Source organism: Orbicella franksi, chromosome 9 (genome assembly GCF_964199315.1).
Source record: "Orbicella franksi chromosome 9, jaOrbFran1.1, whole genome shotgun sequence".
NCBI classification, from domain to species: Eukaryota; Metazoa; Cnidaria; class Anthozoa; order Scleractinia; family Merulinidae; genus Orbicella; species Orbicella franksi.
The window spans coordinates 18,193,741-18,219,586 of record NC_138153.1 but is presented as its reverse complement, the minus strand read 5'-3'; the positions used below and the strand labels follow the sequence as shown (position 1 = coordinate 18,219,586).

The window sequence follows — 25,846 nt, the reverse complement described above, 5'->3', positions numbered from 1 at the left end:
TTTTGCCAAAATTCAGATAATTTCCCTGGCATAAAGGCTTGGGAAAATATTAGAATTTTGACAAAACGCGCGTGAAATATTTCCTAATTTCACTTGTCACCATTTTATTACCCATACAAATGAATGTGTTGTATTTGGAATATACTTGAAAAAATTACTGAGCATCGAGCAGTGTTTGAAGTTGGGATTACTGTCAAGGAAAACAGTTGGAGACAAAGAATAAGTCCTTGATTACAGAATAATGATTTGGCCCTGTAAACAAAATAAATGATTGGTTCCTAATTCAGTATTTACCATTATTTATTAACAGCTAAGCAAACTAACTTTAAACTTTCTAGAGATGATATTATGAAAAAAGTTAAGGAGGGAAATTCGACTAAAGAAATACCAACGTTTTCGTTAATAAAAAAAGACCAAGATTTTGTTCATCGTAATTAAAAAAATTTCTAAACGATTCGTGTTGACAGAATGAACTTTGTAGGCGATGTTCGCGCATACGATTTTGTGATTTTAATTCCGTTGTCACTTCAGCTGCAGTAGCAATTAACGACAAATTAAAAAATTTAAAGCGACATATTTGAATTTCGCCTCATGGCTCGTTGGATTTTGCGATTACGTGAAAATTTACCAGGACCCAAACTAAGTGTAATCGCGGACACTTATTTACTCATTTTAAGGCTGGTTACTCTTGAAAAGAACTAGTAATCTTCACTTTATTTCACTCTTCTTTTAACTGTGAACTTGACGGACAGTTGGAATGTGTTGAAATATTTCAGATTATTATCATATGTAACTTCATTCGTTTAAACACCTGTTCTTAGAAAATTAGGTTCTTCTTTTTCCACGGATTTTAATCGTGGACAGAGTGCATATCAAGCGCATTAATTCTACCTCTGGCAAGTTTATTTCGTTGCTACCATAGGTAATTCTGAATTGTAAATTACCAACAAACCACGGATGAAATGAGCCCCCAACCTTTATTCTCTTTGCTTGTGGTTGTACTCACTGGACAGTTTCGCGTTGTAGGTAAGTCTATGACTTATTCGAGTCAATTGATTTCGACTTTACCGATTTCGTTTCAACAAATGTATTGCTCCTGCTGAAGAGATAAACCAACCAAGCGTTGAGGCATTTAGGCCAGTTTCGTTTCTGTTTTTTTTTTTTTTTTTACAATTAGTGATTTAGTTGCATATATTTCCTACTTTTTTCATATCTGCTGTGATGAGTTAGTCACTCTTCGTAGCTTGTAAATGTAGATGAAGATGTAGATGTGGTACTTTTTCGCATCACTGTTTTCGGGTATGTAGCAATAACAGTAAATACGGTTACGAAACAGAAAAACGACCGTTCTTTAACTTAACTATGAACGTATCATAGCTATTATAAAGTAAGAAATGCCTTTTACTAAACTGATTATTAAGACTTTTTTTTAATCTCAGTTGTGTAAATAAATCATGACATTACACACGTAAATGAAAACGAAACTTTCTTTTCGCGATCGATTGTTTCGACACGATAGCTCAAAGCTGAACACGACAATAAAGAAAATATAGGCATTCAGTTACGGACGTTTTCAAATTTTCAGCACTGAACAAGCTCAATCCCTTTCCTTTTTCTCTATAGAAATTGACAGGAAAGCTTTCAATTTGTACAAGGTAGTTTTCTTAGTGTAGGTAAAAACGAAAATAAAATACTCCAATAAATTGTTTTTGATTAGGATGGCTGATTAACTTTTTTAAGCTGGCCATGGCTAACATCAAATTTAGTTTAAAAGGCTCCGATTTGGTTGAGGTTTCTTCAGAGAACACTTAACCTAACATGGATAGAGAAGGTCGAGAAATATTCAAACATTGTGTTCTCCAATGATATTACACGATTGATAAAATTCGACAGATCACACAACCCCTAACAAACAATCCTAACATAGCACGGTCAAACAAAATTCAGCTGAAAACGGTCGCGACGCAGGTCCGTATAGCATACAAATGCGCATTGCTAACATTTGTTAAGTTAAAAAGAATCAGTATTTTTCACGGTAGCTAGAGTTTAAGAAATTTCACTTGCAGGCTATAAAGGCTATTCCCTTGTACAAAATGCAGTCAGTATATATTCCATCTTGAATTCCTTGAATGCACCCGAAGTACTTGCTAATGGTATTTTTGATTTTAATTATAGATTCTTCGTCGCCATTCTTTCCTAAAAGTACAGTGACAGCATCCTCGCAGCTCGCTCCACAGTACTCCCCTGCGGACGCGGCTTTGTCGTCTTCGTCGGCTTGGTGTCCACAGAAAAACTTTACCGACAGTGAATATTTACAGGTCAGAAAGGGATCTAGTCAGTTTTCGCGAACACTGCCCTCTTTAGACCTTTTTATGATAATTATTTTAGAATAAGCCAATGTCAATATTTTTAATATGATTCTTATTATGGTAACAGTTGTAATGATAACGAGATTGAGGGACGAATAAATAATTTATTTTGATATATTCCCATAAGCAGAAAAAGATATCACTTTGTCTTATCACCATGCGACTTTGCTAAAAGAGAATCATTCTAAAAACTTATTGATTCATATTACATCTATTGAGAAAAAAAAATTGAAATTTATTAATTGAATTTTTTAACATAAATTTACATTTTTTTGATTTATTGATTTATTCAATTTTGTTCATTGATATATTTCGAAGTAATACATATCTCCATTTTCTTTTGAAAACTTGAGTTTGATATAGCGAAACTCATGCCTCAGGAACTAACTTAATTTTCAGATTGATTTTGGCGAGAAAAAATTGGTTAAACAAATCCGCACCGCTGCTGAGGCAAGTCCTGCTGTCAATCAAACTGCTAGGCGTGTCACTAAGTATCTGATTCAAGTTAGTGCTGACGGTGCTACATACGAAGATTTTGAGCCGGTAAGATTTGAGTGACTTTGTGTGACCTTCAGAAAAAAAGTTGACAAGTAGAGATACTCTCTTTTCATAATATAACAAGAATAAAGAAACAAGCGTACCCGCGAAGGAAGGGAGAAAAAGCATGTTCGAACCCAGGACCGATGGAACGAACAAAACAAAACTACGAACGAAACATCGGGCTAACTAATACACTGAGCCAGATAAAGAACTGACTTGAGTTCATGTAGAATTTTTTTCTAACGGGCTCGTAAGGTGAAACAGAATTTCGCGTCATTATGTGAAGTGATCTACTTCAGTCTCTTTTAGAATTAATGGATTGGACTGGAACTAGCATGAAATAGCCAAGCCTAACTCCTCGGAATGTGTCAGTTGAATTAGAAAAGATTATATGTATACAAACCACCATTACTGAGCTAGTTCCACTCCAGATCGAGAATTTGAAAATAACCTCATGCCACATTAAAATTATTTTTGTGTTAACTTTATGTCGCTCTCTTTTAAGATTTCAAAGGACGACATTCATCTGCAAATAAGAACACAATACATGCGTATTGTACCACTGGATTTTGTTGAATTTCCCTGCATGAGGATTGAAATATATGGTTGCAAATGTAAGGCAAGATTTTATACGGTAATATATAAAGCGTAGGGGGACCTTTACCGGCGTCAATGTTTACATCTTACCTCATAAGTATTTTAAGGTATTATACGTGTAAATGCGAATTTAATTCAAGCATTTAAAGAGCTTGAAGAAAAAAAAAGGAAAGAAAGGAACGAAATAGCCCTTTAGAAGCAGTGATATTAATGAAGTTGTTGGTCTTAAAAACCTGCAATTTTCTTGGTGGTAAATTGTTGACGAGGGCATGTAATCTTGGGAAAAGTTTGAATTCAAAGCCTCACTTCATCGCTCCAAGCCTCTTACCGGGACAAGCAATCGTGTCGTACCTACAGCTCTAGCTTTCAATATTTATAGTCCAAATTTTGTAAGTCAATCAGAGACTAGGGCACTAATGCTGATAACGCAAATCCTATAAATAAAGATTCCTCTATACATATACCTATTAATATTCGAAAGTTATTTCTAGGGATGAAGGAAGTCCATACAAATTTAAATTGATACTTCTAGAGGCCGGAGGCCTTTTAAGACTCATCCTTCACCACCTGACGGGTATAAATTATCCTCCGCACTTTAAATTGAAATTTTTGTTGTCTTGATGACTAATTTATTAGCATTCAAAAGTTACTTTTATTTTCTGTTTTCAGTTTTTCTTTTGTTGCAGAATAATTTAAGCAGTTTCAGCTGTTGGGCGGAAAAACATTGATTTGCTCAAATTACATGTACACTTCTCCCACGTTTTTTCAGTTTAAGGTATAATTGAAAGTTTGAGAAATTGGCAGAGATTCAGGCCAGTGTGGCTATCCATAGGTCAATTACCATCGAGTGGATAAGTGTTCACCAAATTAACTACTTTTACCAATGCATAGTGACGGTGGATATTGAACGTCCCCCAGGCCCTCCCCCGTGGGGATCCTGTTAGAGTTGGAACGTGGCCTACCATATCAACCCCCCCCCCCCCATATCAGACCCCAACATACAATAGAGACGCCGATCTACCATATCAGACCCCAACGTACCATGTCAGACCCCGATCATATCAGTCGGGTTTGACTGTTTAATGTGTCGGGTTTAACTTTATGTTAACTGTTGTGCTAAGTAATACAGTAATTCTTCAGTAATGTACTGAAATTATTATGGAATATGGCTATTACGAATAACAAACTGCAAGTTCACTGGAAGAGAAAGTCGCCATTGTTGCAACTTCCTTTCTAACCTATAGACTTCACAGCATCGCGTTTCTTATTACCGTATTCTGGTACTATTTTGTTAGGAAATATATAAATTATAAATACTTTTAAAATATATTTTTGAAGCAAGCAGCCGCCCCAAAACGTTCTAAGATAATTATATGTATCACTTTGTTTCAAGTCACGCAACCAGCGTCTTGAAATTTTTATTGACCTAAAAATGCCTTTGTTTATTAGCAGACTTCGCTGACAGATTGGTATCATGTCGATTGCTTCATGTAGTCACGCAATTCTCACACTCGCATATTATTCGTTTAATGTACCGAAGCTTTTCTATGCAATAAGGTAGACCGACGAGAAGTGTATAACACGTTGATAAAGATCAAGCGTAAGGTGATTTTATAGCATTTCTTTATTGGGATATTTGTTTAATTTCACGCCCGAAATATTTATAGTTATATTCATCGATAGCACTGGAAGGCCTCTTTCAGTATTTTCAAATACCAGTTTAAGCAATGTCGTATAGGTGAAAATAAGTCGTCTACTTGCAACCAGAGGGTATGGACTCCCATTAAATGACCAATTTATTCCACGTAAATACATGTCGTTGACAGAAATTTTAAAATGCAGTTTCACGTTTGGCCTCTCCTTAATCAAATAAATAAACCCCTTCAGGAGGCTGGTATGTCGGCTCATAAAAGTGCGCGGCTGAGAGATTCCCAGAAAAATGAATCTTTGGCGAAGGCTCGAGGGTTTCTGATCATTGTTGTAGTCGCGCACGAAAAGCGTGGGGACTGAGATTGTAGGTGTCATTTTCGGGGACTGATATTGTCGTCTTGCGCGAGAACGTGGGGTCTGACATTGTCGGGGCCTGATATTGTAAGCTTGCGCGAAAAGCGTGGGGTCTGAGATTGTAGGTGTCATGTTCGGGGTCTGATATTGTAGTCTCGCGCGAAAAGCGTGGGGTCTGACATTGTCGGGGCCTGATATTGTAAGCTTGCACGAAAAGCGTGGGGTCTGAAATTGTGGGTGTCATGTTCGGGGACTGATATTGTCGTCTTGCGCGAAAAACGTGGGGTCTGACATTGTCGGGGCCTGATATTGTAAGCTCGCACGAAAAGCGTGGGGTCTGAGATTGTAGGTGTCATGTTCGGTGCCTGATATTGAAGTCTTGCGCGAAAAACGTAACAACCGACAATGTCGGGGCCTGATATTGTAGTCTCACACGAAAAGCGTGGGGTCTGACATTGTAGATGTCATGTTCGGGGCCTGATATTGTAGTCTTGCACGAAAAACGTAATAAATGACATTGGCGTGGCCTGATATTGTAGTTTTACACGAAAGGCGTGGGGTCTGAGATTGTAGGTGTCATGTTCTGGGCCTGATTTTGTAGTCTTGCGCAAAAAACGTAATAACTGACATTGTCGGGGCCTGATATTGTAGTCTCACATGAAAAGCGTGGGGTCTGAGATTGTAGGTGTCATGCTCGGGGCCTGATATTGTAGTCTTGCACGAAAAACGTAATAACTGACATTGTCGAGGCCTGATATTGTAGTCTCACACGAAAAGCTTGGGGTCTGAGATTGTAGGTGTCATGTTCTGGGCCTGATATTGTAGTCTCGCGCGAAAAGCGTGGAGTCTGACATTGTCGGGGCCTGATATTGTAGTCTCACACGAAAAGCGTGAGGTCTGAGGTAGAGGGTCTGAGGTGGGGGGTCTGAGGTGGGGGGTTTGGGGTCTGAGATGGAGGGTCTGAGGTGGGGGGCCTGAGATGGTGGCTTGAGATGGGAGCCTGAGATGGTGGGTCTGAGATGGGAGGTCTGAAATGGGCGGCCTGAGATGGGGAGAACGTTTCAAACCCTGATAGCCCCCGTGAACAACTGAGGCACGTAGAAAGTGCTCGTAATTGGCGATTTGCATGATGGCGTCATTTGACTGCAACTACCAGAATCCTTCACTTTACCTGTTTCTTATGCTAATTAGGGCAATTGCTATTTAAACCCCACTTATACTGGGACATCAAAATTTCAATAATAGAGGAAAAAAAGAAAGAGTTCTGGTAGTTGTAGCCAAATGACGACAATAATGAAATACGATTCCGGATATCTTAGTACTAACATTCAAATCCAAAGAGATTATCTCATTTGATTTTATATTGACCTTGAATACAAGTATCACATTTTGGAAAGGGAAGAAAAATGAAACTGAAACAACAACAACAAAAACAGCTACCTCGTTTGGTTTTATACCTGCAGCAAAGAATCCCGAGCTGTGCAGCGATAGCAACGGTGGATGTTCTCAGACGTGCATTCAAAAATCTAAGTATTGCTTGTTTGGCAAATGTTACTTCAATTGCCACATCGATTTCTTGTGTACCAAATGGGTCGAGTGCCAATGTGATCCTGGATACAAACTCATGGCTAACGGGAAAGACTGTGCAGGTTGGTGGAATTTCCTTTGCATAATTAACTAAAATCACTATTTGTTTACTCTCGAAAAACCCTGTAATAGCCTTAATTTTATTCGTCCCTGGCATTTAAGGCCCCTCCCACATTACACCATAGGAGTTTGAAAACTATGCTTTATTTCTGCGATTAGGTCTACCGTCCACATTAATACGTCACGAAAACGGAGGTTTTCGAGAACGATGAAGCCACGGCAGTCATGTGATTTCTCCGCCAAAGTTTTCCTCTTTACAAATCCAAATTGATGATCGGTGATGCTCATTCAGAGTGAAAACACCAGGACGTAGTGTGGCTATACCATTGCAACCGGTGTAAATTTATTCTTGTTCTCTTTACAAAAAGACTTTTTATGCGTTTTAGTACTTTCCGCCATTCATGTCACAAGATGTCAAATTCAGTGGCAGGCTTTCCTTCAAATTTGAAATCACTTGTACTCTTTCATATTATTTTCGGGGAAGAAATTTTCCGAATCAGGACGTCAGTTTAACGAGCAAACTTTAATTGATGTGAAGTTTATATGAAATAATTCATATGTGAACTGCGGTTGTAGATGAAAGTGAAGAATGATAATCGCAGTTAATTTTCCAATTTAAGCAACTGGAAAGAAGAAGCCTGAAAAATTCGGGGCTTCAACGGGATTCGAACCCGTGACCTCCGCGATACTGGTGCGATGCTCTACCAACTGAGCTATGAAGCCACACATGTGTGGCTTCATACACATGTGTGGCTTCATAGCTCAGTTGGTAGAGCATCGCACCGGTATCGCGGAGGTCACGGGTTCGAATCCCGTTGAAGCCCTGATTTTTTCAGGCTTCTTCTTTCCAATTGCTTAAATTGGAAAATTAACTGCGATGATCATTCTTCACTTTCAAACTTTAATTGTTTACCACAAAACTTTGATCATCTCCACTTTCTCGTCGCACTTGTTCATCATAATACAGCCGACTTGGTTTTAGGTTTATTTTGTAAATGCTAATGAATTTTGTTATCTGAATGCTATATTTTTTTTCCATAATAAATACAGACATAAATGAGTGCGACACTAACAACGGAAACTGCGACCAAATTTGCGAAAATTCCCCAGGAAGTTATCAGTGCAAGTGCCACAGTGGATTTGCTCTTCAGAGCGACAAGCATAAATGTTTTGGTAAGTCAGCTTAATCTAATGTGGTCATGTGAGCATTTAAACCGTGTTCTCATGTACAGTCGCCATTTTGTAACGCAAAGCTTTTGAGTTCCTGAAGTCTTTTGTCGAGAAGGAAAACTGGATAAGAAAAAAGCAAGAAATGTATAAGGCACTAATTGATCTATTCAGTATTTCTTTGTTCCTTTAATTAGAGCGGTATAATCTGACTATAGCATATGTCTATATCATACATGTGATGGAATATTTTAACCAGTAATAAGTTATTTTCTATTTCCTAAAAAAAATACAGTGCAGTAACAAGCACAGTGAGTCGTGTTCTTGTTTTTTTTTAAACATATTTGATTTTATTTTTGTTGTTATTTCTTTCCCTCTCGTATCTACGGTTTGCTCCTTTTCAACCTTCAACTGTTTTTCAACTTTCAACTTCCTTTCAACTTTCATCTTCTTTTCAATTGTTTTGATATGATGTGCTAAGTAGCAGCAATAAGAGATTTAAACTTAATAATAAGGTAAAAACAAACAAGTAAACAAACAAAAAACGCAAACAAATAAAGTTCCACCCATGTACAAGATAAAACACATTTCAAAGTAGAAGGAAAAATCGATCGACTCAAAGCAAAGTAGAATTTACAAAATGACAGTACAGCAAGACCGTCAAATTACTGATTTTGCCCTTACTTCCTTTAGATATAAATGAATGCGATAACAACCATGGAGGTTGCAATCAGGTTTGTAAAAACAGTTATGGAAGCTATCACTGCGAATGCTACATTGGGTACCAGCTTTCACAGGACAATCATACCTGCGTTGGTAAGATTCTTACATTCGTCTGCGTCAAATTTCGCGGCTTAATTGTTGCATTTAAGCAAAAAACAAGAGAGTCTTTTTTTTAATGTGAAACGTTTTGGTAGATTACTAGGAAATTGCTCTCTTGGTGTAGAATTCTATTCTCGATGTGAAAATCTTAAATGTTGAAGAAGGAAATGGTCCACATCGTTTCGTTTCGCTATTTTCAGACGGTCGCACCTTAAGGGGTTCTTCTTTGGGTAACTCAAGAACTTGGTCGGTATGTGAGGGGTTCGTCCGAATGAATATGATGAAGGCTAAGAACTCGTAAATCTCACCTTAAAAACAAACTAATGGCGTACAAGCAAGTCTGAACTTTGGAACAGGGGATTCTAAAGCAATTAATACCAAGACCAGTTTATCGCAACCATATCACAAGTAAACTGTAACCTTCGAGAATGCTATTTTCGGGGATTCGTTATTTTCGCTGTTTACTGTAGGCACAACCGTAAAATTATACCGGTTTTTACTTTCTTTCGAAACGTTACAGGTATTTTACTGAAATATTATTACCAACGTGTTATTTATTGTTTAGACATTGATGAATGTGTAGAAAACAATGGCGGTTGTAGTGATGGCTGTCAAAACCTTGAAGGCAAATACATCTGTACATGTCCTAAAGGATTTGAAGTGGACAGCTCGAAAAAGAACTGTATAGGTAAGAAACACCGGCACTGACATGGCATTGATGTTTTCCTGCGGTGACAATTCATGAAACAATGTAATGTCCCTTTGGCTCATATATGAGGCAGGTGACGTCGAATTTAGGACGAGTGATGAATGCAATAATCATTTGACAATATAGGGTAACTACTATTTAGCTAAGAAATCGTATTGGCGTGTTTACCTTTGAAATAAAATGTACCAATCAATGCTTTATAGACTGATATTCCGTATAGAGCAGTTTTCAATCGAGTATTGGTATCTCAGTTGTAACTTTAGCCAATAACAAACACAGGCAATCCAGTGAACCAATGAAAATATAATTCGAACTTAATACATGTGACCGGCACAAAGAGCGGGAAAGAGTGTATGAATGAGTCGCGATTGGGTCTGGTTTTACTTCTGATTGTAAAGCAAAAGGCTAGTGACTTTCGGAACTTAAGTAGAAATCTCTCTTTTCCGATGTGTTTATTTCATTTCTCAGATACCAATGAGTGTCTTTTGGCAAATGGTGGATGTGAGACGAACTGTCACAATACCAATGGAAGCTTTTACTGTTCGTGTGCAACTGGTTTTGAGCTTTACGATGAACTCAAGTGCAGAGGTAAGATGCAGGGTCCGCTAAGAATCGAAACGAATGGAACTTGCCTACACCGAAAAATATTTGACTTTTATAAACCTGCTCCTAATAGCCAAATAAATCCATGCAGGTATTTTAATTGCACTTTGTTATAGTAGAGATCAAAATAACTTCGTCCAATTTCAAAACCTCCCACTGTATGAGCTGTTTCGTATGTTATGTTGTCGTAGTATGCTCAGACAATTTTGACGTTCAAGACTACATTTGTGTTGTGTTTTATATCAGTTACCATCTTAGTTAATAGAGGGAAATGGCTAAGGAACCTGGTAAAGCCCCTCGCTTTATGTTTTTGTTGGCTATTTTGGGGGTTGACCCTGCATAAAACCTGGCAAATAAAAAAAAGGTGGCTAGGTGTGCTCTTACAACTAACCAACAGAAGCATTGCGACTATGTAATTCATAAATAGTCAATGAGTACAAAACATGCAGGGTCAAGGACCCTGCAACATAAATCTTAATCGGTTTGTTTGCTTCTTTGATGTTTACTGTTTTATTTTTTTTCTTGTCATTTCCTCTATTAACTATGTTACCACGAAATGTTATTCCTACAGGGAACATACTGTTTTCCAGCGATTATAATTAACAATAAACAGTTTTGGTAGGCAAGTTGTCTTATCTATTTAGATATCGATGAATGCTCTCGTAACTTGGACAAATGCAACACATCGTCAACCAACTGCCGAAATTTTCAAGGAGGGTACGAGTGCAGCTGCAAAACAGGCTACAAACACGTACAAGGCGATGAATTCAATTGCGAACGTAAGCGTCGTTCAAATGTTCAATTATTATTAAATTAATATTTAATCTATTTGACTCAATGATTGAATCGACTGGTGGACTGGCTGACCGGCTGACCGGCTGACCGGTTGACCGGTTGACCGGTGGACCGGTAGACCGGTTGACCGGTGGACCGGTGGACCGGTGGGCTGGTTGACTGGTGGACTGACTGACTGTTTGACTGGCTTGGTGAGATTGGCTGATAAGCACTTTCGTATCGCTATACATATCTGATAAAAAAAGACTTGCTTTCACGAAGGTCTTTCAGTGGAACTTTAATTTCAAGACGTTTGATCCTGAGTGAGTGGGTGCCTAACTGTTTGTAATGACTGACTAACTGCCTGTCTACCTGCATGCCTGCCTCGAAGTGCCTAAATGACTTCCAAACCGACTGATTGACTGAGTTACGTAGTCACTTGAGCGAGTAAGTGACTGACTGTCTGACTGACTGACAAACTGAACGAGCACGGAATAAATTAACTTCGGTTACGTTAAGTTACTACCCAAAGACTTCAACTAAAAAAGTATACATTTAGATTTTTTCAAGGGTACTCTTTTTGCTCAATAAGATGACAATAAGACGTCAACTACAAAATTTATAGCTATTTTTGCCATTTTTTATTTTCTACAGTTATTTCTTGCCCTCCATTGGTGGAATCACAAGGAACAACCCTAACCCCACAGGCATGTCTCGTTGTTGACGGTAGGAAGGTGAACGATACGTGCACATTTAGCTGCCAAACTGGTTACGAGCTTCCAGACCCCCAAAACAATAAACTAACCTGCTTGGATACTGGCTCTTGGGATGCTGCAATAATAAGCTGTCAACGTAAGTGGCGTAAATGAAATCTTTGGGTGCGAAATCTATTTCTAAAACTCATTACCAATGCGTCAAGTTTAACGACATTGGAAATCATGAACGTGACGGTGTTTGGAAATCTGATCTTAATTAACACCGATTTTTTATACGATTTTTTTTCTTCGTTTTCTTCTTAGTTTTAGTTTCGATCGAGAAGTTATATCAAACATTCAAGGCAGTATTTGACCAAATTTCCAAACACCTCAAAGTTCTTCAAAAATACTCCGCTACGCATCGCATTTGCAACTCTGTTTTTATAGTTTGGAAATATGGTGAATCACGGTCGTTCGTGCTTGATATATTGCTAAGAGTTTAAAGTGCATTTTCTGGTTAAATAAAGTTGTACACATTAATCTAATACCAAACATGTTTACCTACTGACATTGTTTGCCTTTTGTTGCTTTAGGCATCAGCTGCCCAGCTTTGCCTCCAATATCAAACGGAGACCTAACTCCGGTCTACTGCTCCGTATCCGGAAACTTTTTTGACCAGGCTTGTATCTACAGCTGCCATAGTGGTTACACACTGAATGGCCAGTCCAGTAGAAAGTGCCAAGCAAATGGACAATGGGACGTCCAAGCCATACCAACTTGTGACAGAGGTATTTTAGATATATAAGTAATTCAGTATGGCGGGGTGGTGAGAGCGCTCGCCTGGCGTTAATAATGTGGTCCGGGCAGGTTTGATTCCCGCTCGGTTCCATATATGGGTTAGTTTTCTTGGTGATTCTCGCCTTGCTCCGAGGGTTATTCTCCGGGTTCTCTGGTTCTCCTCCATCCGAAAGAATGAACAGCATCTCCAAATTCCAATTTGACCAGGATAGAGTTACCCGCATGGAAAACAGTTAGGGCTGATGTGACATCCTCTCTAAATATTGCAATTTATCATATGATCCGTACGGCCCCACGCGCAATTTCCTTGGAAAACCATAAGAGAAAAGATCCCGTATGAGGGCCGTGCGCGTCGAAGTGGGAGGGCCGGAAAAACGCGTACGGCCCTACTAGAAATACGTACGGCCCTATTATAAACGCGTACGGCAAAATCGGTGCGAGTTAATGACAAAAACAATTTTGTTGCTGCAAAATTTTGTTCTCTCCAAAATGAGTGATGAAAGTGAACATTGGCCGGATTTATACTACAGACGGATCATCCGTCTGGGATGAACTTAGGCAAAGAACGATAGTTCGTCCGATAATCCGTCTGTGTATAAATGGCCGTTTTCACACTAGAGACGGATAATCCGTCTACGACGGGTTATCCGTCCATTACGGATAATTCGTCTTGGTGTGAAAACGGAACGGTATTCTTTTTAGAAGGATAATCCGTCTAGACGGATTATCCGCCTCTCGTGTGAAAACGGCCAATACGGGCAAGCAAACGCATCATCCGTCCAGACGAATTATCCTGATGGTTCGTCTTGACTCACGAACTTTCGTGGATAATCCGTCTAGACGGATGATCCGTCTGTTTGTCCGTATTTATACACAGATGAATTATCCGACGAACTATCGTTCTTTGCCCAAGTACATCCCAGACGGATGATCCGTCTGTAGTATAAATTTGGCCATTCTGAGAGCGAACTTCACTATCCAGACGAACTGTCCGATGCAGAACTACATCAGTGGCTAATTCACTCCGAAAGCAAAGATAGAAGGTCAACACTCCTCACAAATGAAGAAGTTCACAATTAACTTTCTCAGAAGCCAACAACAGACAAACAGGCGGTCAAGAAAACGACTTTTCCGAATGCACTGTCCGATAATTAACTTTTGGAATAAGCAAACAGTCTTCAGTGTTGTTTGAAGAGACAAAACTGAGTAGGAACACAAGTTCATTACCGTTCAGTTCATCCAGATGATAAAACTCGCTTGCGTTTAATGGTGTAACAAGTTCCACTACACAGCCAAGCCAGGAAAGTCAGCAAACCCAGGCACTGTTTGCGGTAACCAACATTGGTGTCATTAATATTCAGTTGCTGATTCTCCCTTGTTAAAGAGAATCCAAGAGGTCGACAAATAGCTTGAAACGACGCCGACAATGTGGCAGAAGAAGCTAGAGCAGGGCATCGACGAAGCATTCGCTTGCGATTTGCGCTTGCGTTCAAATGTAGGAACGCGAAGACCGTACAAAATCGCTTAGTCTATCAATTAAGAGACGAAACCAATCGACAAAAGCGAAGATTTCAGTGCAAGAAATTGCAAGACGTAAGGGATAAAAAAAAAAAAAGAGCGAAATACGCCTCCAAAATTGAGATCAGTTGCCCGCAAAAATTGTTACTGCTCATCTCAAGGGTTGAGACAATCACTTTAACTGGCTTATCACAGTTTGCGGTTCATTGACTTGTTTAAAAAATTTACGTTTGTTTAGATAACTCATTCGCGTTTGAAGATTTTAATTTTTTTTTTTTTTTTTTTTTTGGAAGATTCAGATAAAGTAGAATTCTTGAATTTGGTACAGAAATAAAAAAAAAAAACAGAAGAAAAAAAAAAGCATTGGCCAAAATGGGCCCTTGAGGTCCACAGTAACCTTAAATAAAAGTACTATAACGATATAGTAACCATTGTTAGACGTTGACCTTTGGGTGGAATTGTGAGTTAATTAAGTGTTTAATTAACTATCTATCAAAGGAGCATCATTGTAACAAACATGACTCTTCTCTATCTAGAATACCCCGCGCCCTGGATCACTTGTCCTTCCGATATTACCGTTACGCTTGCGCAAAACAAGTCAGAATACGACGTCACCGCCTTACTCGAAGACCCGAAGTCCAATGTACAGAACATTCAAGTCTATCCAGCAAAGTACCGCGGCCAGGTCATTTTCCCATACGGTGTCACGATGCTCACATATGTTGCTACCAACGAAGTAGGGGTAACGGCAAACTGCACTACGGATATCAACGTTCGAGGTAAGTTTGTAGCTCGTACTTAAACCGAGATCGGATGAAAATCTTAAACAAAGTTCATAAACTTTGATTTGAGCGTTTTAAACTTGAAAAAGGAGGTAAGTTTGAAATTTAGAAATACCTACAAAACTACTATATTGTAAGACGTTTTTCCCAAAAAAATCCGGGTAACTTACAATTCTGTACGAACCTATAGCCTCGAGTTTCTCGTTTCTACCCAATCACAATGCTGACTTCCCTCCAAAATTATTCCTTACGATGAGATGTTCACAAGGGATGCACATTGAAATGGGGGAGAAGACAAGCTAAACATATGCTTTACACATGATAAAATTTTATTTGCAAAACTTCAATATCACGTTACGTACAATAGCATCCCAACTACAATTTGTTGAGGATTATAGTACAACCTGCCAACAGGGACGAAGCCATTATGAGGCAGACCGAGGCACTTGTCTCAGTCGTTTTCTTTCTTTTTAACTTTTGTTGCTGTTGGTGTTTTTCACTGATACATGTATTTTTAGGAAGAAAGGTAAAACACCGCTTTATACCTAGAAGGAGAATTTAACCATGGACATTGCTTCAGTCACATTTTTTTCTGGCTACGGTCCTGCTGAACCAATTTTCTTAATAGCATCCACTAAGATAACTACATCAAGATACATAATTATTTCCTATTCCGTCGTCATTTAACATGCAAATACTCAGATGCAGAGGCACCAAGCCTGGTCTATTGCCCTGGAACCATATATCAACTGATAGCCGGAACCGAGGAAGCTGTATCGTGGAGAGAGCCAGTGTTTATCGACAACGTCAAAGTGGTGAGAATCGAATCATCAAAAAAACCTGGGGATATATTTCAATTAGGAAGCACAAATGTGGAATACACTGCGTTCGACGAAACAGGAAATGTGGCGAGGTGTATTTTTGTCGTAAACCTCAAACGTAAGTCATTTGCACAAAGGATCCCTTTACGTTTGTTTGCTGGAATGTTTGTTTGTTTCTTTAATTGTCTCTTTGTTTGTTTGTTTGATTTCAGTTTGTTTGTTTGTTTTTTTTGTTTCTTTAATTGTCTCTTTATTTGTTTGTTTGATCTCTGTTTCTTTTGTTTCTTTGATTCTTTTTGTTTGTTTGTTTGATATCTGTTTGTTTGTTTCTTTGATTCTCTTTGTTTGTTTGGTTGATTTCTGTTTGTTTCTTTGTTTCTTTGATTCTCTTTGTTTGTTTGGTTGATTTCTGTTTGTTTGTTTCTTTGATTCTCTTTTTTTGTTTGCTTGATTTCTGTTTGTTTGTTTGTTTCTTTGATTCGCTCTGTTTGATTGTTTGATCTCTGTTTGTTTGTTTGTTTGTTTGTTTGTTTGGTATGGTACTTCAACATCGACAATGGCCTTGTCACATTCGTTGTTTTTCTCGACTTAGCCAAAGCTTTTGACACCATTGATCATAATACTTTATTGGAAAAATTACGGCTTTTCGTTGTTAGTGCTATTTCTATTCAATGGTTTAAAGCATGTATTACCGGCCGCCAGCAGAGGTGCCAATTCAACAATTTTCTATCCAACGGTAAACAAATTTCTTGTGGAGTGTCCCAGGGATCAATTCTAGGGCCTTCGTTATTTCTTATCTACATTAATGATTTGCCGTGTTCTCAATATTGTTCTAAAACGTGAATGTTTGCTGCTGATACAAACATAACTGTTATAGCGACTTGCTATAGAGAGTTAGAAAATTTGGTTAATAATGAATTAGAAAATATTGGGCAGCGCCTTATTGCCAACGAGTTAAACTGATTTAAATGTAGTGAAGACCGAGTATGCATTAGTTTGCTCTAATCACAATTAAAGCAGCTCAACTGACGTTTCCCCTCCGAATAAGACTGGGTGATGATCCGATAAAGACAGTTAAAGCAGCCAAATGTTTAGACGTTCATAATGACGAGCATCTATCATGGTTGGATGTTGTCCTTCAATGGCATTTTGAATGAAAGTGGTAAAAGTTCAAGTGAGGCCTTACACTACTGTAAAATGATGTTAAAATCTTTTAAAAATCCAAGCTTTCGCCGATCTACGGCATCATCAGGGATAAGAAAAAATATTCCGCGTAAGGCTTATATACAGATGTAAAGTAAAAACGTGTGAAAAGCGAAAGAATGTGGGGGGTAGAATGCATGAGATAAATAAGATACAAATATGAAGAAAAACGAATGATGTGATCTAATGAGCGAGTTTCAAAGTACAAAGAGTCTCTAGATATGTTAAAATAATTATTACAACAAAAACGACAGCCACAAAGCATCAAAACATGTTTGATGACGTCCTCCATCTTAACGGGTATCCTGAAAGTACTATAGACAAAACTAGACACTCCCGGAACCATCAGAAAGACCCTCGACCTCTCAACACAGAATGGTCGTACCTGAAGATCCCATATATCTCCGAACGTCTCAACTACAGGATCACCAACATTTTCCGAAAAGAGGGTATACCAGTACGGGTCGCGCACAAGTCATACACCCTCAGACGAGCTCTCTCTCAGAACAACACGGAACGGACATGCACGAGGGCCAACTGCCCCATCTCCAGTACCAAATTGTGCTTATTACGCAACGCTGTTTACCAAATCACGTGTAACAACTGCAACCAATACTACATCGAGAGCACTACACGCTTTATCCACGATCGTGTAAGAGAACACCTGAACGATGACAACTCCGTGAAGAAACACATTTCAAAGTGCCAAAACAAAGTCCCCAAAGGTATCGAAATCAAGACCATTGTACTATAAAACGACCCCGCAAATCTACGACTGTTCGAAGCGTTTTACATACGAGACTACAAACCTGCCCTCAACTCCCGAGAGGAATGCAGCGAATTCGCGGACCTGTTATTCTAATAATTATTTTAACATATTTAGAGACTCTTTGTACATTGACACTCGCTCATTAGATCACATCATTCGTTTTTCTTCATATTTGTATCTTATTTATCTCATGCATTCTACCCCCCACATTCTTTCGCTTTTTACAAGTTTTTACTTTACATCTGTATATAAGCCTTACGCGGAATATTTTTTCTTATCCCTGATGATGCCGTAGATCGGCGAAAGCTTGGATTTTTAAAAGATTTTAACATCATTTTACAGTAATGTAAGGCCTCACTTGAACTTTTACCATTTTCTAAGATATCATCTTCAGACATTGCTGGATTAAAAGTGGTTAGACCTTTTGTCCCGAAAGGAGTCTTAATTAAAATTTTTAAATCATTGGGCGATTAGAGTGATGTTGTCTGGTCGGGTCTAAACAAGGGTCTCTCACACAGACTTGATAAACTCTACAATCGGGCAGCTCGGATCATCACTCAAAGTGACTGGGAAATTAGATCTGCAGACATTTTGAGAATGCTTCGGTGGGATACTCTTGAAATAAATTGTCTGTCTGTCTGTTTGTTTCTTTGAGTCTCTTTGTTTGTGTGTTTGATTTCTGTTTGCTTGTTTGTTTGTTTGATTCTCTTGGCTTGTTTGTCTGTTGTTTCTTTCTTTCTCCAATTTTCTTTGATTGTTTCTTTGATTCCTGTTTGTTGGTTTGTTTGATTGTCTCTTTGTCTGTTTGTTTGTTTCTTTGATTCCCTTTCTTTGTTGTTTGTTTTTTGTGTGTGTGTTCGATTCTTTGATTCTCTTAGTTTGTTTCTTCGATTGTCTCTTTATTTGTTCTGCTGTGTTGAGTCTTTTTTTTCGAGAGCAATTTTACGTAATTCCATTAGTTTGTCTACATAGAATATATCGTAGTTGATGATTGAGACTTTGAGTTTGTGCCCGCAATTCTTAGGATTTCTCAACAATGGCCGTCTTGCCTCATAACAATATCAGTGACGAAAAAAAAGCCAAACACAAGTACCTGAGTTTTTGGTTGAAATAATAATAATCATAATCATAATCATAATCATAATCATAATCATAATCATAATCATAATCATAATCATAATCATCATAATAATAATAATAATAATAATAATCGATATTTAAACAGGGTGACCCCTTCAGTCGCAGGACTGGTATCAACGAGGGCCCTGTATAACGTAAAATAAAAAGAGCATGTATAAATAATATATATCTATAAAAAACTAACTACTTTAAAAGATACGCTGAAATGTTTAAAAAATTGAAAAGCTTAAAAAGGTAATAGCGGTCTCATAAAAATTGGATATCGAATTGAAAATGTTCTAAAAAATAACCTAAGAAAAATGAATGTATTTAATATCAATTCAGCAGTGCGGGTGTTTTGATGAGAAAATAAAAGAAGGAAAAACAAACAACAACAACAACAACAAACACAAACACAATGCGTGGTGGCTTACTGAAGCAACACTTTTGTTTACAGGGAGGCAGTGTGAAACTCCCGACGACCCCGACAACGGAGTCCTGGATTGCCGAGCTTTCGGAGATTATATGTATTGTTCGGTTGTTTGCACAGCGGGAAAGGACCTGTTCCAGTATCATCTTGGTTCATACTGTACCTCAACAACCTTGGTATGGACACCCCCAGAGATACCTGATTGCGTAGGTTGGTGCCATCCTTAAAAGACATAAATTAATTGAATTTATAATTTAAAACATTGGCGCCGCAGATCTGAGTGCTACACCTGGTGTCACAAGTTGTCCAGTTTTGAGTTAAAAAGACCGCTGCATAAAACGTTTAAAGACGCGCCTGTATAGTGCTAGTCTCAATTTAAAATGGAATACCGGTATTTACCATGATACTTCCCTTAATTTGTAATTTGTTTTCTGTAAGGGTGTTTAAGTTAAGTCGAAACTTGACTACCCAATTAGTAACAATGTCTGTGGAGGCAGCGTGGCCGAGTGGTTAGGGCGCCGGACTTGAAATCTTTAGGTCGCGGGTTCAAGTCCCGCTCTGACCACTTAGCTGGAGTTGTTTCTCGGTAGACCCTAGTTCAGCTCCTCGGTCATTCTTGTATATAGCTAACTGGTCTGCCTCCCGCCGGTTGGGATTTTTAAGCCTATTACGTTTAGTTGATATATTTGTTTCCTTCATTTAAAGTGGCATGCCTGTGAACTAGCTAGGTGTAGCTAAGCGCATTGACCACTATAAACAACATTTGACATTTTTTTTGACATTTGTCAGGGTTGTTCGACCTTTTTGATTATTCTTACCATCTTTTGTTTCTTCAGACTCTGTAAGTTTACCTGAGAGTGGAGTGTGTCCTGCTCACATGATTCCCCAACCATCCGTAGCTGGTTTCTCGAACTCAGTCAAGTTATGCGGTATGTTGCCCTTGCAACTTCGATCATCTTGTAAATTAAGTGAAATATAACTCTTCTTTATGGACGATCCCTATGTTGTGTTACCGAACTGGATTCTAAGTTTTGTATGTGGACTAACGAATAACGTTTTTAGATGATGAATGGACAGAAGGACAGTCAGAATAGCAGACCGTCAGAAAGACAGATAGACAGACAGACAGACAGATAGACAGACAGGCAGAGTGATAAACAGACTAGCTGGCTGACTGATTGAGGAGTGATTAACGGATTGACATACATTTATCGATCTTTCAGTCAAATGTCCTCGTGGAATGAAGTATGATGACGCTCTGAAAGACTGCGTAAACTGCCCAGTGGGCTATATCAGTGAAAAAGAGTCAAGCTTGACTTGTACTCAATGTCCCTCGGGAAAGAACAACACCAAGGAAGGGTCCAAAACATGTATCGGTGAGTAATAACCCTTGATTATGTTTATGCTGAAAAGCAAACTCTATAGAGCAACAAAGATTAAGCCCGAGTACAGTATGATGCTAGAGATTTCAAGAGAAACTTCGAGCATACGAGGTTCCAGGCGTGAAAATTTTGGTCAACTACGGGCCGCTTTTTATTCGACCAAAAATCATTTCGCAACAGGAAAGATTAATATTGAAATGTCGGCTTAAAACTTCCAGAAAAATCGAAAAATGTGAACCATTCACTAAAATTTGCAAATCCGGGGTGAAAAATTGAATGGAACAGAAACTTTCGTGAAAAGATTTTGGAAAGAGGCTATTCAGTTCTTCACAGAAAATATTTGGAATTTCGCGATTAAAGCCGAATTTTTGGGTAATGTTTTCAAAAGCAACCGATTTCATCAAATGACCTACGTACACCTCTTATAATTGCCAGTGATTACCCAGATATAAAAATCGCACACGTAGTACTCAGAGCTAAATATTCCAGGTTAATTTGAATTCTATTGTAGTGTTTTAAGTATTTTAAGTTGTAAAGCGCTGTTGATCAGTAAATGTAAATAGCGCTCTAGAAGTTATTAAATTATTATCATCATCATCATCATCATTATTATTATTATTATTATTATTATTATTATTATTAGATTTTACGTCAACAACTGCCTTATAATGTTTTTTTTTCCCACATGATTAATCTCTTTTTTTATTTGTTGCAGATTTGTGTAAGAAAGGGTATTGGTCCATTGATGGTTTTGATTCTCTTGAGAATCAAGCATGCATACTTTGCAGCATAGGAACTTATCAAGACCAGTTTGGCGGGACAGAATGCAAACAATGTCCGAGTGGATATACAACTATATCGGCAGGTTCCACCTCTAAAGACGATTGCGGAAGTAAGATACATTTACATTCGATAGAAATGAACATCTCTACTGCATTAAGTTATTAATTTCGCAAATAAGCCAAGCGCGCGAGAGAATACCGGCCCGAGTTCTTGGCGCCTAGTAAAGACCGAGTGCAGCGAGGTACATACAAAAAAGACCAGGCTGCGATATTCTCTGGGTAGGGTTCCGAGCAAGTTTGGTTTATCAGAAGATACTCCCTGCATTACTGACCTTTTATTTGCTGTTTTTGTTGTTGTTGTTGTTGTTGTTGTTGTTGTTGTTGTTGTTTTTCAAGAAAGCCTTTGAAACCTTGCGGGATCATTCGAGAAATCTGACTGGTTAATTCTAGTTATTGGCCCTCTGAGCTAAACTGTACGTGTATGCATATTCTTATGTTGAATAAGTGTGTCGTTCGTGTTATATGTATGATCACAAATATATCTGACGTTTGCCTTTAAAATTGTTCGTTGCTCTTTTCAAGTCTATTAAACGGGATACGTTTTAAATAGAACTCGACATTTAGACCAAAAGAACGGCTTTAAATCGAGTGTCCTCAAACCAAAACCAAACAATATTGTTCCATGCAATCGCAAGAGTCACAGACAATACAGCGCACGAATCAAAACTCGGAGTAATTACATACCACTTACGCAAAGCGCGGGAAAACGCAAGTGCGAACGATTGGTTTTGCTTTTACTTCTGATTGCATAAAAACTGGCCCTGTGTGAGTGAATTTCTAAAGACAGTCGTGTAGCGCAGTCAGGGCAAAACAAATTACTTCTCGACACTCGAATGAAAACCACTCTAGTCACAAAATATTTTTACAACGTTTTATTTTTTATGATGTATTTTAACGCTCGTTTTATACAGCAAGGCCTACAGTGTCGTCCTTTGGACCTCCCTCCATGGTTATAGAAGCGGATGAAAATGGTCGGGCGGAGTTCGAGTGTATGGCAGCTGGGCCCCCAACACCAAATTTTGTGGTAAAAAAGACACAAGAAGCACCAGGTAGGTTGTTGAATCAACGAATCGATGTCCTCAAGCATTGATAATCGTATGAACACGAGTGCCATCAAACGTTTATTTATTTACCTGTTCGAACGTTCATACAAATTTTATGAGTTTTAAGAACGCGCTTGCACCGTTTGCGTTACATTGCAGTGCAGTCCAAACTAAAAATAAATGATATTTTTTACTGCACAATGAACTGATTTTCTTCGTCTTATGATAAGTCAAGTATAACCATTGCACTGGATTATAAAGAATTTCATTTGCATGCCGACAAAATCATTTGAAAAATAAAATTTGGTTCCATATGTTTCGTGCAACATTTTGCCTCATGCATTTTGACGAGATAGGCTGTCACTTGGCTCGATCTAATCAGGGAGCTGTGTTGTACGTATCCAGCTGTATCTAAAGAGAATGAGTTGAGTCACTAAATGTTTTATAACTTGTTATAATACTTCCAGAGGGATATGAGGGGCCTGTGAGAGTGGAGTACATCACGTCAGGCAGCGTCACCACAGGAGTGCGTTATATCATTCTTAGCGTGATGGAACATGATGCTGGACTGTACTCGTGTACCGCAACTAACACGTTTGGTTCGGATACAAAGCACCTCACACTAAAAGTGAAATTGGATTTCGGCTCAGGAGGTGGTGGCTCAGGTGAGACAAATGAGGCAACAATTATCGCAATTTAGGATACTTTATCAAGGTCCTAAAGCTGATCTGGCCTGCTGCTTTCTTTTAGAAGTCTCCTCGCCCTTTCAAAGTTGTTATTGTACATTGCTATTTTGTTGTGTGGCAAGTAAATAAAAAGATGATGGTGGTGGTGGTGGTGATGATGATGATGATGATGATAGCTTCATTACTCAGGTTTTCTTGTAATAACTATTTACTTGTTTTAATTTGGCATTGTTAAACTGGGACATACTGTGTCCCAGTTACCTACTGTCCCTTAGTAATCTCGCCAGTCCGTAACTTTGCTTATTCAACTTGCTTTAGAAAGAAAAAAAAAGCATCGTTAGCTGGTGAAGGCAAGGAGGTATCAACTAAACACAAACATTGAGTAAAGGATCTTTCATCTGGATGACATTCTTGATTTCTTGATATCGGTCAACAAATCGTGTGCTAAACTGTGATCCATTGCCATCCTTTTAATCCCGTCATTCTTCCCCAATACACTTTTTTTTTCATTTTGCTCTGTTGAATCTTTTTATCAAAACTATTTGCTTATTTGTCGCCATACGGCAATGGAATAGGTGGTTTGCAATCATTCCCAAGAGATTACCCTGGCAGCAATGTTGGATAATAGCAACAATAAAGCTAATTAGAATTCTGGTTTTAAAGGTCATCCAACATGGCGGTAATGACGTCAGTTGCAAACGACCTATATAGAGGTTGGGAAAGGTAATTATTGATATTTAGCAAATATACAATGGACCTTTTTTACGTCTCCTTTTAGGGACAGGCCGATAGATGAAGATCGACAGTAGAACAGAGCTGAAGAAAAACATGGCAGCGATGATATGGGAGTTTTATTTCTTCGTAGATTGTTGTAGATTTAACAACACATGGTGTGAGTTTAGTTTGCAAGTGAATTGTCGTCAGGAGAAGTTGTATGTTCTGATGATGAGACACCAATAAATATATGGAAGTTAAACAAAAAGGTAGTGTTATGCCACTTGTGTCCTTTTCACAAGCCATTCCGGGCGTGGGATACGGGGGGGGGGGGGGAGGAGGGGGTCGGGTTAGGTGCACATATCAATAGGTTGTCTCGCTTCGGGGTATAAATCAAGGCTTCTGGTGTCACTTAGGGCGTTGATGACGGAAGGCCACTATCTTAAGTGTCTTTTAGGGTGCATTCGAAGAAATAATAATGACAAAAACGTTCTTATTTCCGTTTTTAGGCTCGATTTCCGCCGGTCTCTCGATCCTGGTTTACTAGCGCGGGCTCCTTTCCTGAACAGCGGCTGGTAATAGAGCCTATTCCGTTTTGAGGGGTATCTTTTGGGTCAAATAAAGATTGGTCTCCTTTAGCAAAATTAGGGGTTAAATTGTTATTCGACGAGCATCCCCGACCTTTTCACATGGACGTCTCTTCCCCGGGGTTACTAACACACGAGTGCTTAGCCATCAAGAACCTAATTCGGTAGACATCTAGCGCGAAATTCTCTTAACCTTGGAGAAAATAAACGTCTATCGCGTTGAAGTTATCTTTTGCCGACATCATTCAGTTACGTGATGTTTGCTGCACAATTAAAATCTATTAATTTGTGGATTTCTGTTAATAGTAATAACGATTATTAGTACTTTTTTTTTTTGCTCAGTGATGACTTGTCTTTGTTATGTATAATCACGACAACTGGTTAATATTTTGACTCTCGGCTGGTTCCGTGTACTCTATGTAAATAATCATGGGCGAACACAGCGATCGATTTAATGGCTTATGGCAGAGATAATTTTTTCTGGAGCCAGTTTCTCGAAGGTCCCAAAAAGTTTTCGTACCCGGAAAGTAGTGGCAGAATCTCAAACCTTATGATTACGGATCTGTCTTATCACATATTCTTAATATGATGAGAGATTCTCTTCATGCAAAAAGTTCCAGGTGTATACACCTCTGTTTTTAGATACAGATTAATAAAAATTGCTTTGAGGGCCGAAAAGTTTCCGGGCCTTTCGAGAAATGGGCTCCTGGCCTCATAAGACTTATACACGGGTTTGCTGTCTTGCAAACCGTTGCTTAGTCATAACTTAAAATTCAGGAGGGAAACCGGAAAAATCGAGAGACGTCTTCCTCTCATATACGCAGTGTTTCATGATCAAAACAGAACGCTTGAACGGTTTTCACATGGAAACCAATGTCGAACGAGACAACAAGGGAAAATCGATGTTTTTCAGCGGATACTTTATAACGAAAACATATGCTAATTGTGATGAATTAAAATTTACCTAACAATAGTTCAACAAAACTGAAAGTGCTAAGGGAAGAGCTTAATGTCGATCAGAGCTGGTGGACTCCTGCCACGTTAACCGCACTGTTTACCAAAGTTGAATGAAAATCAATGAAAGTTTAAACCATTTACTGGAGAGCTTAAGCAATGACCACCGAGAGCAACGCCTAGTAAAAAATGAATTTATATATTACTTTCGAATTTCGCAGTTGTTCAAAATACGCAATACTTAGTCATTTTATAATTACGCTGTTGTTTG

At 38.6% G+C, this 25,846-nt stretch overlaps 1 protein-coding gene and 1 non-coding gene across 3 annotated transcripts; one reads left to right on the top strand and one right to left on the bottom strand.

The window, feature by feature from the left end:
* The first annotated feature begins 707 nt into the window (after positions 1–707).
* On the top strand, positions 708–24,353 carry LOC145497735 (uncharacterized). Of its 2 annotated transcripts, XM_081477574.1 has the most exons (21): positions 708–1,026; positions 2,176–2,318; positions 2,769–2,912; positions 3,415–3,523; positions 6,974–7,159; positions 8,208–8,330; positions 9,018–9,140; positions 9,712–9,834; positions 10,324–10,443; positions 11,103–11,237; positions 11,887–12,084; positions 12,521–12,715; positions 14,780–15,022; positions 15,728–15,964; positions 19,395–19,577; positions 20,204–20,296; positions 20,591–20,743; positions 21,465–21,641; positions 22,503–22,640; positions 23,102–23,299; positions 24,099–24,353. In XM_081477574.1, exons 1-21 carry the CDS (start codon positions 963–965, stop codon positions 24,110–24,112), a joined length of 3,099 nt encoding a protein of 1,032 aa, XP_081333700.1. In that variant the 5' UTR covers positions 708–962; the 3' UTR covers positions 24,113–24,353. The 2 variants fall into 2 exon arrangements, with proteins under 2 accessions (XP_081333700.1, XP_081333702.1); XM_081477576.1 differs by lacking the exons at positions 23,102–23,299; positions 24,099–24,353 and having other exon boundaries at positions 22,507–22,627.
* On the bottom strand, positions 7,808–7,880 carry Trnat-agu (transfer RNA threonine (anticodon AGU)). Its single transcript has one exon. It is a non-coding gene; the product is annotated as a tRNA-Thr (tRNA).
* Positions 24,354–25,846: the final 1,493 nt, after the last annotated feature.